This window comes from Chanodichthys erythropterus, chromosome 3, assembly GCF_024489055.1.
Source record: "Chanodichthys erythropterus isolate Z2021 chromosome 3, ASM2448905v1, whole genome shotgun sequence".
Taxonomy (NCBI): Eukaryota; Metazoa; Chordata; class Actinopteri; order Cypriniformes; family Xenocyprididae; genus Chanodichthys; species Chanodichthys erythropterus.
Window position 1 is genome coordinate 17,528,851 of NC_090223.1, and position 20,526 is coordinate 17,549,376.

The 20,526-nt window shown below is 36.7% G+C and overlaps 1 protein-coding gene and 1 long non-coding RNA gene across 2 annotated transcripts; one reads left to right on the forward strand and one right to left on the reverse strand.

The window, feature by feature from the left end:
- The first annotated feature begins 1,611 nt into the window (after nt 1–1,611).
- On the forward strand, nt 1,612–20,157 carry LOC137017207 (nuclear factor 7, ovary-like). The gene is made up of 6 exons (XM_067381209.1): nt 1,612–2,253; nt 2,368–2,463; nt 16,353–16,583; nt 16,685–16,707; nt 16,789–16,907; nt 18,041–20,157. The coding sequence occupies exons 1-6, from the start codon at nt 1,858–1,860 to the stop codon at nt 18,541–18,543; spliced, it is 1,368 nt and encodes a 455-aa protein (XP_067237310.1). The 5' UTR covers nt 1,612–1,857; the 3' UTR covers nt 18,544–20,157.
- On the reverse strand, nt 5,777–8,847 carry LOC137017208 (uncharacterized). The gene is made up of 3 exons (XR_010894575.1): nt 8,728–8,847; nt 7,542–7,618; nt 5,777–6,081 (listed from the first exon to the last, which is right to left on the reverse strand). It is a non-coding gene; the product is annotated as an uncharacterized lncRNA (long non-coding RNA).
- Nucleotides 20,158–20,526: the final 369 nt, after the last annotated feature.

Below are 20,526 nucleotides of genomic sequence, written 5' to 3' on the forward strand. Positions count from 1 at the left end.
ACTTGATTTTGGCCTTGGTGCTTGAGGTCCCAGGCAATTGGCCCAGCTCGGAATGAGCCCTGGCTGTTTTTAGCCCTGGCTCGCACTGGCCCGACAGTGGAAAAGCGGCTATTATGATTCAGGCTGCCGTCAGAATTCAGATCAAGATCGGTAGCATTCAAATATTCTTCTAGTTCCTTCTGCTTGAAGATCGGATTCATCATGCCAGTATGGAATCACAGCTGGCCATAGGGTCTGTGGAGGACCTGTCTGGATCTTGTGGTCTTTACAGAGGATTGTGCTATTGTTCATTGGAAAAGACTCACCTGTGTTTTTGTTACCTGTTGATTGATAAGTTGTGTTTTGGATACTTACTGCACTCTAAAAAATAAAACATTGGTTCAACAAAAAAAAATATGTTAATGTTTTCCACTAGAATTTTTAACTAAAGCCAATTGGGAGAATTACATTAATTCAAAGCAATATTTTGAGTTGATCCAACATAATGTTTTAAGTAAGGTGAAGACGTTTTTTTGCCACAATAAAAACTCATTTCTAAGTAACATGAACATAATAATCGTCAATATGAATGCAACTATTAAATTGATCCAACATAATGTCTTATGTAAGGAGAAAACACTTTTTGGACACAATAAAATGGCATTTCTAAATAACATGATCTTACCAAGCACCGCTTGTCACCATGATGATAACTCTCCAAAAAACCCACATTAACACATTAACTCTTCTAAATTAGCATAACAACACACTAATTACTGCTAAATCTTCCTTACCATCAATCTTGTGCAAAAAAACATTATATAACACTTAATTTTAGCATTTACTCTCCCTTTCAAGTGCCATGGGCAAAGCATGATGGGAAATCCCAGCCCAGTTAAAAGAAGTGTTCATACAACTCAAAACAATGAAACACGTTTACACGTCATCAGATTGTATTTTACATTAACAGAACTTAAAATTAAATAAATTTTTTGATTAACTGAAAATGTTAAACTATGACAAGTCATGATGATATATCGAATCAATAGGCATAATTTGTGTGTCATCCAAGCTCAATAAAATAACAATTAAAAGTAAAAAGTCTAACAGCATTTCAGAACTTGATTTTTTATTTCACAACAATATATATATTTAAGTAATGACTAAAGGTCCCCTGAATTCGTTTTTAGAGTGTGGAATTGCTTACCTCTGCGTTGTTTTTTGGATTTTAAAGACCTGTTTCCTGTGCATATAATTTTGTTTTCATGAAGAACCTGATATTCTACGTTCTTGTTTAAGAAAGATTTACCTGTGAAAACTTGCCTATTGCGAGACTTGCAGAATCGCGCTCTGTTTATGATCCCTGATCTGATGAAAGACTGTTTAAGGACTTGTTAAACTTGCCTGCATACTCGCCTCATGCTACTCACCTGTTTTACCACCTTGTTTTGCAATAAACTTCAGCAACTGGGTTCTTCTCCATTTTCTGTCATTACACAAATAAAGTGTCTTTAGTCTTTCTTGTTATTTTTAAGTTAATTTGATTGCATTTTTTTTTTTTTTTTTTTTTTTTTTTTACCTGAGGAAATCCTGACACACATGATCAGAAACTCCACCCTCTTAGAACACTTACCAGGAAGAGACGGACTTGTTATTTCTTCTTTCTGTCATGTAGATTTTTTTTTTCTCTCTTGACAAAAGCAAAAAATGATCAGCGATCAGTGTAGAGTAAAGACAAACACTTTCAAGGTGAATTTTTAAGAAGTTTGTTTCTTAACAGACAGCAGATGTTTGCGTTTCTTGTGGATATTCATTTTTTAAAACCATCAATTAGAAAGTGAAAGTAAAGTTTATATTTCTGGAGTTCAAACAGTAAAGATGGCTTCCCTATCTGAAGATGATCTGTCTTGTCCTGTGTGTCGTGAAATCTTCAAGGATCCTGTTCTTCTGTCGTGTAGTCACAGTTTCTGTAAAGAGTGTCTTCAACAGTTCTGGAGAACCAACGAAACTCAGGAGTGTCCTGTCTGCAGGAGAAGATCCTCAAATGATCTTCCTCCATGTAACTTTGCGTTAAAAAACTTGTGTGAGTCGTTCCTGAAGGAGAGAAATGAGAGGCGTTCATCAGGATCTGAGGAGATCTGCAGTTTACACAGTGAGAAACTCGATTTCTTCTGTCTGGAGGACAAACAGCCTGTGTGTTTAGTGTGCAGAGATTCACAACAACACGAAAATCACACATTCAGACCCATCAGTGAAGTTGTTCCATCATATAAGGTAGGACTGACTTAAATGTGAGGATAAACACTTTTAAGCTCATGTTATTTATTACAAACATGAACATATTACAGAAATCTCTGGTGTCTTATAGATTTTCTCTTTAAATTGCAGGAGGAGCTCAATACAGCTCTGAAGTCCTTACAAGAGAAACTGAAACACAATGAAAACATTAAAGGAGAGTTTGAGAAAACAGTTCAACACATCAAGGTGAGAATGGATTCTCCTGATACAAATTTGTTTAGAAAAGCTGAATTGGTTGCCAGGAGCTGAAACTTCCACATGGTGGCCCATTTTTCATTTGTAGAATGCTTGCATTCCAAGCAGACGTTAGCTGCTTGTAGCTACACGTAAACAACAACAACAACAACAAGATATAATGTAGACTTAACGCCGGTCAGTATTCAAAGTTAAAGTAAAAAGTGACGGAGCTGCCTGACGCTGCATTGACGGAGCATATTCTCTCAGAGACTAATTTAAACATAACATGCTGATAACGGTGTGAAACAAATGAGAAGAATAGTATTTTGTGTTAAACAGCTTTTTTTGTTTTGTTTTGTTTTGTTTTTTTAAAGTCGGTGCTTAATGTAGCCTAAAGCTGCTCTTAATTTTCACTGATGACTGCAGTGTTAGGAAATATTATACACTCTTAATAATTTTATTTATAGGCCTATAATTTATTGTATAATAGTTTAAAAGTATAAAAGTTTAAAACATTTTCAAAGATGAGCTAATAGCCTAATCTTTTATTATCCTCACAGCACGTCAGTTATGCGACGATATTACTAATTTATTATAATATTAATTTAATAATAAAAGTAGCCTACAATAATAGACTAGAAGAATGTAACAGGCCTACATTACTTGGAAATGCCAAATCCTTTTAATAATGCCAACCCGGGTTATCGCAGGGCGATGTTTATTTTGAACAGATCAATACATCGTTTTAATTTTTTTTTTGTGTTATTGGAATAGGCCTACTTCTTTCATGAAGTGGACAATTTTAAGATTGTGGTCCATTTTTGCTTCAATGTCTTTTATTCTAATGGAAAGAAAACTTTTAATCCTAACCCTACACATTTAGATGGAGTTTGTTTTAAGCCTACTACCCTCCGTCTGTTTGCATCTGTAGATTTCTTCTAAATTAACCAAAACAAGCTATAAAACAAGCTATATAACAAATGCCTGCAGAGGGCGCCAAAATCGTGCTGATTTTTGTTGTTAGACAGCACAGCACGATCAAAGCCAACCACCATGATTAAAAATATATTATTAGTTAAATAATAATATTCGGCCACTTCTTTGTGATAGAAATGCTACAGCTACTGTAATTTCTTCAACAAGAATATGTGGACATCAAACATGCAAAGACAAAGCAAGGGTTTAAACTTTTATTGATTTATTATCCTGTGTAAGTGTAGATTTAAGAATAGCATTATGTAGCTAATGCTGTATTATGATTTTTAAATAGTTTTAATCATGCATCCTTAGAAAACTGTCTAATAATGGACAGTTTGGATGGATGTGCGTCCATGGAGTGCTCCTCTTCTGGTATTGAGAGCCCAACCGATATCTTTACCATGGTTCAAAACGCAATGCATAGCACATTAAAATAATTGAAATTATAATATGACATAAATTTCATTAGTATCAAATCAGGCAGATGCGTTGCTGGTGGTCAAACTATTAATGCAGCGTTAAATGTATAAATAACCCTTAAATAGCCAAAAATTTCAGGTTTGTGAACACAGGCTTGCCTACCTGAAAGAAATGCATGGGATGGATCCATCTAGGGCTTTTTTCTTTTTCGCTTCTCATCGCCAGACAGCAGTTTCATTTTCGCGGGAATAGTTGTCACAAGTTTTCAGCCAGCAGCAAACTCGAGGTGAGGTGGAGCGTGGCGGCAATCTAGGAGGAGTAGATCGTGCAAGCTGCGCCCTTTGTTCAACGTTAGTTTATTTATTTATTTATTTTAGGTTTATCGCATGTAGGCTATATTGTGCCTATGTATTTGAAACATTTGAATGGACTGATAAAGGGAGCTGTAAAGTATTTTTGTTGAAGTACAATGTCGTTTTGACCATAATAATGTACCAAATCTAATCATATAAGTATTACAGTAGTATAGAAAAATCTTATTCATACATTTATAGTTAAAATCGAACTCCGAGCCACCTGTACCCATTCTGTGACGTCAAACAACTTCCCTGTGCAAAGGATTATGGGGGCCCGAAGTGTCCATCAGATGTACCCTTCGAAATCCTTCATTCAGAAGGGCCCTTTGAAGTGGCCAGTTTTGAGCACTTCGGTTTGGAACGACCCTTCAATATGGCGGCCATGATTATTTTCACTCCAAAGTGCCCTTTGGAGGGCGATATATCCCGTTTGGAACGCACCGTATGTGTACATGTGCCTGCCTGCGAGCCCGTCCGCTATGCCACCGTGTGTGAGGGTGTTCATAATTTGTATTGTAAGTAAAATTGACCCAGCAGATGAGTTACATTTGGGTTAAAAATAACCCATCATTTTTAGAGTGTAAATAATAATTTTACATTTTATGCATAGTTTACTCCTTGACATGAACTTTTTAAAAAATGCATTATTCTGAAAAAAATGGATGAAAAATATTGATGGCTCTTGTATCTAATTTGTATTAAGAAGTTTATTTTTCTTAAAGTGCCCCTATTATGCTTTTTCTGATATTGCCTTAGTGTGTAATATAGCTGTTTGTTAATGTAAAAGTTCTGCAAAATTTTAAAGATCAAAGTGCATGACAAATAAAGTTGTTGTCTCCCAAAGGAAAGAAACAGTTATGAAGTTCCCAAAACGAGACGTCAGTAATTCCAGTCTCATTTCCGTAACATATCTACATAGGTTTGTTACAAAGAAGCATAATGCCAGCCTATGGTCTTAATTGGCTGCCTGCAAACAACATCTTAGTACTTTCCCTTATGGAATGAAAAAATAATATATATATATATATATATATATATATATATATATATATATATATATATATATATATATATATATATATATATATATATATATATATTAAAAAAATATATTGACAATATATTCAATAATACATAAAGAATTGCCGCTTTTCATATATTGAAAAATATTTGACAATATATTTACAATGTAAAGTGTAATTGGTTGAGTATACTTAGAAAACTTTAGAAAAACAATTGCCTTAAGTTTCTCAAGGATATTTTACTCAAAGTTGCACACTAAAAACTCCTGGGTCAAAAATAACCCATTATGGGTTATTTTTGACCCAAATCCTGGGTTAAAAAGGGACCAACTAATTTCTGGGTTATTTCAACCCAGAAAAATGGGTTATTCTTTTTGACCCAAATTCTGGGTCAAATACCTGACCCAAATTTTGGGTTAAAATAACCCAAAATTGTAGTTAATATAACCCAACTTCTGGGTCAAAAGAACAACCCCAATATCTGGGTTGAAATAACCCAGAAATGAGTAGGTCCCTTTTTAACCAAAGGTCAAAAATAACCTAACTTGGGTTACTATGCCAGTATGCCTTATTTCAGAAAATAAAACTTCAGGCACTTACACACTTCAAGCACTTTTACATTTTTATTGCATTAAAATTAAATTAAACTCTACATAAACTCTACACACTTGGACCTATTTATCTTAGGTCACACTGTAATAACATTAGACATTAGAAAAAATAGAAAAATAAACAACTCATTCTCTTTCAAACATTTGACAACATTCAATAACTGGATTGAACTTGAGGGACAAGAGTTTTGATAGTGTCCTCATCTAAGAGAAGAAATGCCTCCTCATCTCTGTCTTCACCTGAAGGACAGAAAACAAGACAACATGAGTATTGTTAATAAGTCGAGACAATTGTGAACCACTCACCGGACACTCTGATTATCAAGCTAACAAATAATCACTTTTATGGGAATGCTGTTTTTTTTTGTTTTTTTGTTAAAAACAACAACAACAACAAAAAAAAAAACCTGGCCCAATTTGCTAGTTAACTAATGTGGTTCTTTTGCAGCACTACCCATTTTGTGTGAATGACAGTCTATACTGTCCATCTTTTCTTTCATTAACAAGTGTAATAATGACATTAATGCGAAGGTAAATATCTGGCCTATTATTATGCATAACAGCTTAAAGACAAGGCACAAGTATCTTTTAACTATAAGGGTTATTATAGAGATGCATTCCCCACTGTCGAAGAAGTTGTGACTGTCACAAAATCTTGCACTGACACATTTAAGCCATATTAAAGAAAAATATTTAGGTATAGAGAGATGATATGAGGGCAGTTAAAGGGATAGTTCACCCAAAAATGAAAATGTGATGTTTATCTGCTTACCCCCAGGGCATCCAAGATGTAGGTGACTTTGTTTCTTCAGTCGAACACAAATGATGATTTTTAACTCCAAACGTTGCCGTCTGTCAGTCTTATAATGCGAATGAATGGTAACACAATTTATAAGAGTCAAAAAATATGCTTAGACAAGTCCAAATTAAACCCTGCGGATCGTGACGACACATTGATGTCCTAACCGTGCGTTCACACCGCCGCCGGCGAGAGCGTCAACAGTCACCTTGGCCGCCCTGCCAACAACGCTGTACTGTTCGTTCAAACCGATGGGAGGGTCAAAGTAAATGACAAGTTGCGTTAACCAATCGGAAGCCTGTCAAGCGAGGACATCTACATTCCGATTGGTTGCCGCCGAACCGCGTCATAGCTCATTACCATAAAGTTAACCTGATTTCAACTCTCCTCGCCGCTCTCATCGCCCAAAACGCGCCGCGCCGCACCGCTCTCGCCGGAGCTCGCCGCCGTGCTCTTATTGAAAATTAATGACTTCCTGTCACTTTGACGTTCTCGCCGCCGGCGGTGTGAACACACAGTTAGACACAAAACGATCGGTTTGTGCAAGAAACCGAAAATGATTTATATCATTTTTTACCTCTAAAACACCACTATGTCCAACTGACATAGTGGTTTCTCAGACAAACCGATCGTTTCGTGTCTTAGGACATCAATGTGTCGTCACGTGCCGCATGGTTCAGTTTTGGATTTGTCTAAGTATATTTTTTGACTCTTATAAATTGTGTGACCATTCACTCGCATTATAAGACTGACAGACGGCAACGGTTGGAGTTAAAAATCATCATTTGTGTTCGACTGAAGAAACAAAGTCACCTACATCTTGGATGCCCTGGGGGTAAGCAAATAAACATCACATTTTCATTATTGGGTGAACTATCCCTTTAAAGAGTAAAACGCTCACCTCTAAAATTCTCTATCAGCTCAGACATCCGCCACTCAGTTAGCTTATCAGCGACAAAGCTGTACATTTAAAATGACCTGGAGAAAACAATAGAGGTTAGCAACAATTTGAAGACTTGACACGCTTCTTTAACTCTCACTACTCAGCACTGTATAATATGATAAGCACAGCGCAGCTGGTTATTCTGTAGCCTCGTCGCTCTAGCCACGGCTAAAGTGGGGTCGCACACCGGAAGAGAAGCGTAACGTTATATTCAAACACATTATTCTCTATGAGTGTACACACACCGGCGGCGCCCAGCAACGGTTCAGGACCTTGTTCAAAATCCTGCAGCGCCACAGCGCGCTATGTAATGTTACATAGATTTATATTAAATTTACACTTATTTGTCTCAAATCGTCGTTAATGTATATACTGACTTCACCATGTGCTGCAATATAAAGTTAGTTTTACATTAATTTACAGAAATCAGCTGCATGAATACAAATTGCTGATGTTATTGGATTTTCAGGTGATATTCTCCATTCAGTTAACGGACGCTCTGAGGTAACTTAAAGTGTTCAGACTGCAGACTCAGCAACGGTTGTATTTAATTATACAGTACACTCATAACATACTGACATTATCTTAATTCCACAATGTCCTAAAACATAACAATATTGCTGGCCATAAACTGAGAAAGTACACGATACCTCGAGTTGTTCTAGACGCGGCGCTTCTCGTCCGGTGTTCAACCCCTTAACGCGGCATGAAGTCGCCACTAGCTGCACGTACCTATCGTATTATTACCAGTATTATAACAATGAGATAAGTACAGCACAGTTGTCATTTCCTTCTAAACACATTAAATAGGTCACACGTTTCTCAACTATGTGTAAAAAGCATTTCAACCATTTTGACACCTAATTTCATGAACTTATCGTTATTTTTAATCATTCAAATTTGGCTGGGTGGTTAATAACACTTTCTTATTTAGTCTGACAAATTCAAAACACACATTTATTTTGACTTTACACGGACTTTAAACTAGTTAGATGTTGTTGCGATATCCGCAGGCGGCTACATGCTCACCACAGAATTACCACGGTAAGCCATGGTCATTTTTTTACAAATGGTGCTAAACTAGCAACGGGGACATGGACACAGAAAACTTTACGTTACATTGACACTGAAAATACTTGCTTACCTTGAATACGCGACGAAGTTGCACCGAAGAAGCCCAGACCAAAACGGATCGAGTGCGTTCAAGTTCAAGTGACGGTTATTCCAAACGACTGTTGTGAGAAAATTCCAGAACAACAGCGGGGGGCAGGGAGAGGGGCGTTACTCTTTGAAAAATAACCCAGAAAACTAAACAACCCAGGAATTGGGTCAAAATATTAGCCCTATAACCCAGAAAATGGTTACTCTCTGAAAAAATAACCCATAATTTTAACCCAACACAAATAACCCAGAAAATGGGTTAAAGAAATAACCCAGGAGTTTTTAGAGTGTGTAAGTTCTTAATTCAAAGACATACAAAGGATGATGGGCCAATGATAGACTGTGCACTTATTTTTATTTATTAAACTGCAAATACTTAGAGTATGTCTGAAATTTAATAACATTTGAAAATTAATTAATAAAAATAAATAAGTAAATAAAACATTAACTAAAAGTAGTTAATAGACATCACTGCAATGCAGTTATTACTTTTTTCAGTGTATTCCCAATGCTGTCTAGACTCAAGCACAAGCTCTACTCTTCAGTACAATATTAACAATGGTTGGGATGAGGTCTGTGAACTTAGATGATGTCATCAACAATAAATACAGATTATACCCAATATTTCTCTTAACTTTTTTCCCCATAATGACTGTGTCTTATAAACACTGAGAACTAATCTAAAGCAAACACTTAAAACCATAATGACTACATCCTTTATTATGTTCAGTAAAACATCAACATCTAAACCTCTGTTAATTCTCAATAAGAACGAAGATGTATGACAGAAATAAAGTTAAACGTGTTAGTAATTAGTGCTGTTTTTGTTGTTTAATCCTCCTCTGCTGAGATCTTGAGAGTGTTTAATGTTCTGTTGGGATTTAAAGGGTTTCTGTTGTCTGAGTGTTGTGAGGTTACTGTTGCTGAAGAGTAGATCCTGTGCTTCAGTCCAGGAGAACAAGAAACATTGATAATATGCTGCATACTGTATTTCAGTGATATCTATTAACTACTTCAGATTGATGTTTTTTATTTGTATTTTTATTTCTTCAGTTAAATTTCAGACATGCACAAAATATTTGCAGTTTAATAAATACACATATCGTTGTCACGACACTCTTTTGTATGTCTTTGAAGTACAATTTACAACTGAGTAAAACATGCTTGTGATTTAAGGCGGTCGGTTTCCTCAAGTTTTCTAAGTACACTAATTACATTTAGTAAATATATTATCACATATTTTTCAATAAATGAAAGGCAGCAGATCCCTATGTATTATTCAATATAGTTAAATATATTAACACAATATATTATTTCATAGAATTTTCAATATATTTAAACCATTCAATATATGGAAATATATTTTCCTTCTATAAGGGTTGACCTGCCCTCAAACACTAACTGAAGCTGAGAAGCAACATGTGGCAACATGTCAAGACGCTGTTTTCTTGGCTGCGAATCCACTTCAAATCCAAAGTGTTTTTTGACCTTGGATGCATGTAAACATATTGTAGGAGACCTCTAAATCTAAATGAGGAACATTTATTCAGTATTTAAATAGCATAATAGGAGCACTTATATCGCAGTATGAAAGTAAAAATATGACCTCTGCCTGCTGGTTGCTTCGTCAATGGGCCGGACTAATCTGCAAGTGGGAATCCCATTGGCTAGTGCTCACATTTAACCATATGCCCTTTCAGCGAACCATTTTAGGCGAATGCAGATGAGTGATTAATATTTATTAATATTCACAAGCTCAAAGTTTCTTAAACGTTCTGTTGTTATGCTTTTAAATTATATCACATGAATTTATCTCATTAAAAAGCCATTTAAAACTGGCATTTTCTGAAAAGAGGCTGATGAGAATGTGTATTTACAGCCAACACACACACACAAATGTCTACTCAGGGCTCAACGCTGAGGATTTTATCTACTTGCCCAGTTCAAATTTGCCCTGCAAATTTTCACTGGCCCCACCACAAACGTGTCATGGGGTCGATCAGTCTGTGGCACTGCTCAGGTGTTATGAGAGCCCAGGTTGCTCTGATAGTGGCCTTCAGCTCTTCTGCATTGTTTGGTCTGGCATATCGCATCTTCCTCTTCACAATACCCCATAGATTTTCTATGGGGTTAAAGTCAGGCGAGTTTGCTGGCCAATTAAGAACAGGGATACCATGGTCCTTAAACCAGGTACTGGTAGCTTTGGCACTGTGTGCAGGTGCCAAGTCCTGTTGGAAAATGAAATCTGCATCTCCATAAAGTTGGTCAGCAGCAGGAAGCATGAAGTGCTCTAAAACTTCCTGGTATACGGCTGCGTTGACCTTGGACCTCAGAAAACACAGTGGACCAACACCAGCAGATGACATGGCACCCCAAACCATCACTGACTGTGGAAACTTTACACTGGACCTCAAGCAACGTGGATTGTGTGCCTCTCCTCTCTTCCTCCAGACTCTGGGACCCTGATTTCTAAAGGAAATGCAAAATTTACTTTCATCAGAGAACATAACTTTGGACCACTCAGCAGCAGTCCAGTCCTTTTTGTCTTTAGCCCAGGCGAGATGCTTCTGACGCTGTCTGTTGTTCAAGATTGGCTTGACAAAAGGAATGCGACAGCTGAAACCCATGTCTTGCATATGTCTGTGCGTAGTGGTTCTTGAAGCACTGACTCCAGCTGCAGTCCACTCTTTGTGAATCTCCCCCACATTTTTGAATGGGTTTTGTTTCACAATCCTCACCAGGGTGCGGTTATCCCTATTGCTTTTACACATTTTTTTCTACCACATCTTTTCCTTCCCTTCGCCTCTCTATGTGCTTGGACACAGAGCTCTGTGAACAGTCAGCCTCTTTTGCAATGACCTTTTGTGTCTTGCCCTCCTTGTGCAAGGTGTCAATGGTCGTCTTTTGGACAACTGTCAAGTCAGCAGTCTTCCCCATGATTGTGTAGGCTACAGAACTAGACTGAGAGACCATTTAAAGGCCTCTGCAGGTGTTTTGAGTTAATTAGCTGATTAGAGTGTGGCACCAGGTGTCTTCAATATTGAACCTTTTCACAATATTCTAATTTTCTGAGATACTGAATTTGGGATTTTCAAAATTAAAAGAAATAAACATTTGAAATATATCAGTCTCTTTGTAACGAATGGATATAATATACAAGTTTCAATTTTTGAATGGAATTAGTGAAATAAATCAACTTTTTGATGATATTCTAATTATATGACCAGCACCTGTATATACTGTAGTTTTACCTACTGACAGGGAAAGTGTACCAACCTACACATACTTGAATTAGCAGTTTTTACCAGTATTTGAGAGAGATCTACAATCCTTTTCACTCTGCCACAAGGATCAGTTAGATTATCATGTTGACTGTTATTACCTTGTCATTTCATAATAAAAGAGCCATGTTTGAAATTTTGCCACTCTGACATTTGAGAATATACAAATTGCTTGACAAAAGTTTTTCAATTATCTTTACAAACAGCTTTAAAATGACTGATATTTAGAAAATGTATTTATATGAAATGTCTCAAACCTAAAATGATGGCATAGTATTTAGTATTTAATTTTTTATTATTAAGACACCATTTTAAATAGTTTTCTTAGTCTGTTCAGTTGTTCAGACAGTTGGACCACCTGACATTTTGGTGTTTAAGGTAACAAAACATAAAATAATATGTATTATTTAAATGTACAAAAAAATGAATTCTAATGACTAAATAAGTTTTATAGAATAAAGTGATATACAGTGCATCTGGAAAGTATTCACAGTGCTTCACTTTTTCCACATTTATTATGTTACAGCCTTATTCCAAAAGGGATTAAATTCATTATTGTCCTCAAATTTCTACAAACAATACCCCATAATGACAACGTGAAAGAAGTTTGTTTAAAATCTTTGCAAATTTATTAAAAAATAAAAAAATGAAAAAAATCACATGTACATAAGTATTCACAGCCTTTGCCATGACACTCAAAATTGAGATCAGGTGCATCCTGTTCCACTGATCATCCATCCACCAGAGTTTTAATGTTTTTATCTTCAGTTGATATCATCTGTGGATGAAGAAAGTTGTAGTTTGTTTTCTTATTTCTCTTTCTTTCAGTGCTTGTTCACAACAGGTGTTTGAATGATTGAAAGAATGTCTCAGGAACATCATACTTTAAATAACATTCTATTAACATTAAGGAAACTGGACATTTTTTATGTTCTTGGAATTTTACAAATCAACATTCCTAGAATGTTTAATTGTTAATCAAAATTAAGTTGAAACAACGTTTAAGGAACATCATACCTTTAAAAACACATTCCTCTAACGTCAAGAAACCTGGACATTTTCATGTTCCCAGAACCAACTCTGAATATTTGGAGAACCTTCTTATAACAAAATCTATTAGCTGGGTAGTCATGACTTTTTCCTGAAACCGTATTGTCACAAATTTGTCGTTCAACCACACTGGTTAATGATGTCAAACCGGTGGTGGAGAAATAACTTCTTTTAATGAATCTGTTTGAGATCAAATTAATGCTAGTTTTTTTTTTCTATAAACTACAGTCATGGCATCTGAGGTCTAATTTCCATTTTCTCAGTAATTTAGCCTTATTTCCAGATTCAATCATACCCAGGTAGCCAGAGCAATCGGGCCAATTGCGGCTGAGTGTCGGCTCACTCAGCTGTGTTCTGGCAGCGGCTGACCAAAAGTGAGCCAGCTCTGGCCCAGTAATGGTTTTTCCAGATTTGGCTAGGCTCTGGATGTGCAGATTTTGCCCAATTTGCTCTGAGACCCTTAAATCATTTCTCATACAGTGAGAAATGGCCATACAGACCCGGACCAGTTTAGGTTGAGTGCTGGGTGTGGGTCTTCTTTCACAATGTGGTAAATTGTATGTAGCAGTGACCCTTAAACTTATAGGATTAGTTCACTTTCAAATGAAAATTTCCTGATAATTTACTCACCCCCATGTCATCCAAGATGTTCATGTCTTTCTTTGTTCTTCTTTTAGATGAAAACATTCCAGGATTTTTCTCCATATAGTGGACTTCAGTGGAGCCCAAATGGTTGAAGGTCAAAATTACAGTTTCAGTGCAGCTTTAAAGCATTTTACATGATCCCAGATGAGAAATAAGGGTCTTATCTAGAGGAAACCATCGGTCATTTTCTAAAAAAAAAATATATATATATACGTTTTAACAATAAATGCTCATGTTGAACTAGCTCTCTTCTTCTTCTTCTCTATTTGAATTCCAGCAGTGTAGACACTGTTAAGTGTATTACTGCACTCCTCAGGTCAAAGTTTGAACTAATTGTTATATATTTGCACTAGCATATTGTATATGACAATTTAGTTCAAACTTTGACCTGTGGAGGGCAGTAATACACTTAGCAGCGTCTACACTGCTGGAATTTAAATAGAGAAGAAGAAGAGAGCTAGTTCAAGATGAGCATTTATGGTTAAAATATATTATTATTATTATTTTTTTTTTTTTTTTTTGTGCGATGAGCGATGGTTTATCTAGATAAGACCCTTATTTCTCGTCTGGTATTGTTTAAAGCCCTTTGAAGCTGCACTGAAACTGTAATTTTGACCTTCAACTGTTAGGAGGCCATTGAAGTCCACTATAAGGAGAATAATCCTGGAATGTTTTCATCAAAAACTTTAATTTCTTTACGTCTGAAGAAAGAAAGACATGAACATCTTGGATGACATGGGGGTGAGTAAATTATCAGGACATTTTAATTTGAAAGTGAACTAATCCTTTAAATGTAATATCATTTCCCTGTCAATGTTATATGTTATTTATTAGTGTATTTTTATCGGTTATTATTATCGGTTAGGTGTTTATTGATGTCATAATCGTCATTAAACATTTTAAACCACAAATCTCATCTTAAAGGGTTAGTTCACACAAAAATGAAAATGCTGTCATTTATTACTTACCCTCATGCCGTTCCACACCCATAAGACTTTTGTTAATCTTCAGAACACAAATTAAGATATTTTAGTTGAAATCTGATGGCTCTGTGAGGTCTGCATAGGGAGCAATGGACACTTCCTCTCTCAAGATCCATAAAGGTACTAAAAACATATTTAAATCAGTTCATGTGAGTAGAGTGGTTCAATATCGGGCCGAGTTATTTCTTCCAGCCAGCCGGATCTTAGCCATTATTGGGCCACACTGTTTTGGCTACCTGAGTAGGCTCCTTCCTGCATTCTAGAGCACATGCACACTCTTTAAAAACGGCACTTTAAATCTCTTGACAAACTAAAAGACGTAAATGACATTTGTATATATTAAAAAAAAAAATAGATTGTACTGAATGTCAGCTTCCTTATTTTGCTCAAGATAAATATTTAGTAAGTCCATGTCATGCAAACAGGAAACTATGCTTCTAACCACAGCTCGAGAACTGTCATTCTAACCACATAACTTTGCAATGCTGTTTGTGAATGTTCGTTGGAACTATGGTTTTGAGAAGCACCAACTTGTTGAAATATGCTGAAAACGATGGAACTTGCGACCATAGTTGGCTAACAATGCTTCTGGGAAATACACCCCAGTTTGTCTTCACTTATATTAATTAAGCTACATAAGGACATGTCTTTATGAAAATATTTGCGTATTGGAAAATTATGAGAGCCTTATTTGTGTGCCATCTTGTCTTGGTTGTTTGCTTGCTTTGTCACTTTCATTTTTCTTTTTTGAGCGCTGGTTTACAAAGCTGAACAGCCAATCAGAGTGATCTCTTTTCACGATGGCGATTCAACATGCTCAACTGACTAAAGCCGACAGAGGCCTGACTAAAGGGGGGGTCGCACACCAGACGTGAATCGCAGCGCCGCATTGCGTCTGGTGTGCCAACGGGTATGGCACACCAGACGTGCACATTCTATGCACGCGAGCTCAATTTCAAATCGACTCCTGATAGAAGAGCTGCACAATGACTGTTTTAATATTATTTATTTTATTATTATTATTATTGAATAATAGTTGACTTTTAAAATTTAATCAAAAGTATCAATATTACATTGTTACGTCCGTTATTGTTTTGTTGTACCGGTTGTCTAGGCAACTAGTATTATTTAACTAGCGTTAACTAGCTAACCCGAGAGAAAACGCTAACCCATCAAGTTATTTGGGTTACAATTTACAATAAGGAAAATGGCTAGTAGGAGTGTAAGGAAGGGCTACGTTTATTATACATTTTTTCAAGCTGTTAAACTAAGAATCGTTAGCCTCATAGCATAATTGCCCAGATCATATTTCAAAGGCAGATATCACAATTTGACCAAAAATGGCGCACTGTGGCGCGGCAGAATTTTAAACAACTTCCTGAGTTGTAGCTGGGCTCCGCAGACAGATGCCGAATGCTGCCGCCGGCGTGCATACACATATAGAAAACAATGCATTCGAATTTTAAAGACGTGGCATGGCGCTGAGCTTCTCGTCCAGTGTGCCGACCCCCATTAAAGCCGACAAATGGAACACACCGCAAACTAGCTCGAACGACACTCACCGACTGCCCGACGTTCGCCGATGGCTGACTGTCAGCTTGGTGTGTCCATGCAATGAAATGATTGGCATGAATGTGGTTTGATTTCAGACTCAAGCTGAGCACACAGAGCGTCAGATTAAACAGCAGTTTGAGAAGCTTCATCAGTTTCTCAGAGATGAAGAAGAAGCTACAATCACTGCACTGAGGGAGGAAGAGGAGCAGAAGAAGCAGATGATGGAGGAGAAGCTGGAGGAGATGAACAGACACATCTCAGCTCTTTCACACACAATCAAAGACATGGAGGAGATGATGAAAGACAATGACGTCTGCTTTCTGAAGGTCTGATTTCACATCATTGATTGATTGATTTATTGATTGATTTATTGATTGATTGATTGATGATTGAGTTCTTGATGATAAATGGTGTGTTTGTTCTGCAGAAGTTTCCAGTCTCAATGGAAAGGTGAGTGATCTGCTGGTGTTTCTGGTCTCTCTGGTTCTGATCCAAATCCACTGCAGTTCTGACTCCTGAATGTTCTTCCAGAGTCCAGATCTCACAGCCGGATCCACAGATGGCTTCTGGAGCTTTGCTTCATGTGTCACGTTACTTGGGCAACCTGCAGTTCAGAGTCTGGAAGAAGATGCAGGACATCGTCCAAAACAGTGAGTCTGGAGAAGATCTGGGGCCGTATTCACAAAACATTTTATCTCACTAAGAGTTCTCCTAAATATCAGTAAAAGTTCTTAGCTAAGAGTTTTCTCTTAAAACCTATTCACAAAGCTGCTGAGACAAACTTTTATAGACTGAAGTCTTAAGCTAAGAGTAAGGGCGGGATTGACCTAGTTGCTGGAGTATACACACAGTGATTGGCTGATGGGGGAGGAGTCAGTGATTTTCATTAAAATAAAGGTTTTAAAATACAAATGTTGCCCTATTCAAATAAATATTTTTTTAATAAAAAAGTCAAAATAAAATGTTGCCATTGTTGCCATAAAGGTTTTAAAATAGGCTACAGTAAGTGTCACTAATTAAACTAGTATATACAGTTAATTGTAAAACCACTGCCCCGGGTAATCAGACAATATTTATTTATTTGTTAAAGATTTTTTTTTTTTTTTTGGCGTCTCATCGTAGATTCAAATCTATAAATCAAAATGTATTGCATTTATAAAGAAAAAGTTCAGCACCCAAGGCTCAATCGCTATTCCCTCAATGGTGTACAGTGTCTTTGGGTGGATTAGGACTGTTTGTGATTTGGTCTTAGTGACTTAGGAGTCCTCTTGACTACTCCTAACTTTTCACAGACTTAGGAGCTAGTTTTAGCACTAAAATGCTTTGTGAAATACTCTTAGAGCAAAAATTTAGGCTTCCAACATTTAGGACTGACACGCCCATTATTTTTAAGAGTTTCTCCTAAATCGGCAAGTTAGGTGCTACTTTTAGCCTTAAGATGTTTTGTGAATATGGCCCCTGATCTCTTACACACACTGGAAATCATACATGCATTATGTGTGAACAACCAGCTGATCTACTACACCAAAATGAGCTGTAAACAAGAGAAGAACATGATATTTACAGTTACAATGATACAGCAGATCTTTACAGTTCAGTTTAATCGATTGTCAATATCAGTTTCTATTGACATGGGATGCAATTCTGAAATTTCTCAAGGAAAGTGTCTGCTGTGTTTAATCAACAGGACGAGTGTCATAATTCATAATAATCTGTGTACGGTTCACTCTTGATCATTATATGAACATCAGAATAAAAGAAGCTGTTGATTGTGTCTCATCAGCTCCTGTGATTCTGGATCCAAACACGACTCATCCAGAACTTGTCCTGTCTGATGATCTGACCAGTGTGTGGAACAGTGAGAACAGTCAACCTCTTCCTGATAATCCAGAGAGATTCGATGAGTATTCCTGTGTTCTGGGTTCAGAGGGATTTAACTCAGGAACACACTGCTGGGATGTGGAGGTTAAAGAGAGTGAACACTGGAGTCTTGGAGTAACTACAGCATCAAACCAGAGGAAGGGAGATGATTTCTTTAACACTGATGTCTGGAGTGTGCGGTATGATCAGTACGGACGGTCTGAACCGTATAGTACTCCTGTTAAACAAAAGCTTCAGCGTGTGAGAGTTGATCTGGACTATGACAGAGGAACGGTGTCATTCTCTGATCCTGTAACTAACACACATCTACACACATTCACAACAACCTTCACTGACACAGTCTTTCCATTCTTTCGTAATCTTGATGAAATAGCCTGTCTGAGGATTTTACCAGTTAAACTCTAAAAACAGAAAATCACTGATACATAATCTTATCTGCTAATGAATAAAATATACAACCCCAATTCCAGAAAAGTTGGGACATTTTGTAAAATGTTTTCATGAGTTCACTTTTACATATAATTAAATACAGTAAGCGTTATGTGTATTTGGTGTGCTGTCCAGGGGGTGGGCTCCGAGCTCAGAATTTTGGCCTGAACCCAGAGTATTCCCCTGTTTGTGGTAGGAATATTTAGAACTAGAAGTGGGGGAGATGGGAGGGAGGAGGGATGCTGATAAACTATTAAACCAACAGAGGTAAGTCTGCTGTAAATATACCTCTTATCGTTAATTGAGTTGATTAACTGAATGCTCTCCACTTGTGCTAATTAGGTTAATTATCTGAACCTGCTCCTCCTGAACTTTGTTAATAAAACATCATGTAAAATCAAGAATCTGTTATTTGTTAATTCTCTTTAACATTTATTTAACTTACAAAAGTACAACGAAAAAAATGTTATGATCTCATTGGCCAAATTAATTGTATTTTGTAAATATAAACAAATTTTGATTTTGATGGCTGCAACACACTCCAAAACAGTTGGGATAGAGCCATATTTACCACTGTGTCACATCACCTTTCCATTTAATTACAGTTTTTAAATGTTTGGGAATTTGAAAATACTAATTATTGCAGTTTTGCATGTGGAATGTTTTCCCTATCTCGCCTGATACAAGACACCTGCTCAACAGTCTGTGGTCATCGTTGTCTGATTCTTCTTTTCATGATGGGCCATACATTTTCAATAAGAGTCAGATCTGGACTGCAGAAAGGCAGTCAAGCACATCCCTTCTATGGTGTAGTGTGTCTAAGAAAGCACTCTGATGTATCACATGCAGAATGAGGCCTGGCATTGTCTTGTTAACCAGGAAAGATGTCATCTCGATGCCAGTTTATGTCTCTGTACAATCCAAATATATTCCTCCATATCAATAGTACTTTTACACATTTGCAAGTCACAAATGCCGTTTGCACAGATGCACCTTGCATAGAACAGACGTATAGCTTTCTCCTTGCGTAACAGAGATTCGAGTTGCATTTCTTGATGCAGCATCAGACGGTTTTCCAAAGTAATCCCGATGACTAATTTTAACACAATAGCATGTTGGTTTTTCATGCAATTCCATCTGAAGGCTCAAAGGTCACACACATTCAACAGAGGTCTCCTGCCTGGCCCTACACAGACTGAGATTTCTCTGGATTTTCACAATCTTTTCACAATATTATGTATGCTAGATGCTGAAAGACCTAAATTCTTTGCAATCTTGCATTGAAATATGTGATTTTTTAATTGTTTGACAATTTGCTCATGACATTTGGCACAAGGTGGAGAGCCATGACCCTTCTTTTCTCGCAAAGACTGAGAAGCTCCTTTTACACCCAATCACAATACCCTCACCTATTATCAATTCACCTGCTAATTGTGGGCTGTTTCAAAACTGTTTAACTTGGATATTCTGTAACCTTTTCACTATTATTTTGCCTCTGTCCTAAATTTTTTGGAGTGTGTTGTAGCCATCAAAATTTGTTTATATTTACAAAATTAAATTAATTTGGCCAGTGAAAACATTGGACATTTTTTCTTTGTACTTTTGTCAGTTAAATAAAGATTAAAGAGAATTAACAAATCACAGATTCTTAATTTTAATACATTTTATAAAATGTCCCAACCTTTCTGGAATTGGGGTTCTGTGTGTAACTTGTACCATCTTATATATTTAGTATGTGAAAGTCTGAAAGTTGTAAAATGTAACAACATATTCTACAAAATTCCCATTGTACAAATAATGTTGTGTTCCAGGCAACCCGTAACCCGTGTTTTTCCAACCTTCTATCCATGAAAGTGCACTGGAACGGCAGTCAAACCCGTGACTTCCCACCCGTGAACTTGTACTTGATCAATGTACTCCCAGTTTCACAGTCTGACGTCACATAGCCCGCAAAACAAC

What these genes read in the sequence shown, in the direction of transcription:
- LOC137017207 (XM_067381209.1), top strand. Translation starts at nt 1,858, where the DNA reads ATGGCTTCCCTATCTGAAGATGATCTGTCTTGTCCTGTGTGTCGTGAA. An exon ending in ATGACGTCTGCTTTCTGAAG is followed by an intron (nt 16,584 to 16,684) that starts GTCTGATTTCAC and finishes TTTGTTCTGCAG; the next exon opens with AAGTTTCCAGTCTCAATGGA. An exon ending in GCAGGACATCGTCCAAAACA is followed by an intron (nt 16,908 to 18,040) that starts GTGAGTCTGGAG and finishes GTGTCTCATCAG; the next exon opens with CTCCTGTGATTCTGGATCCA.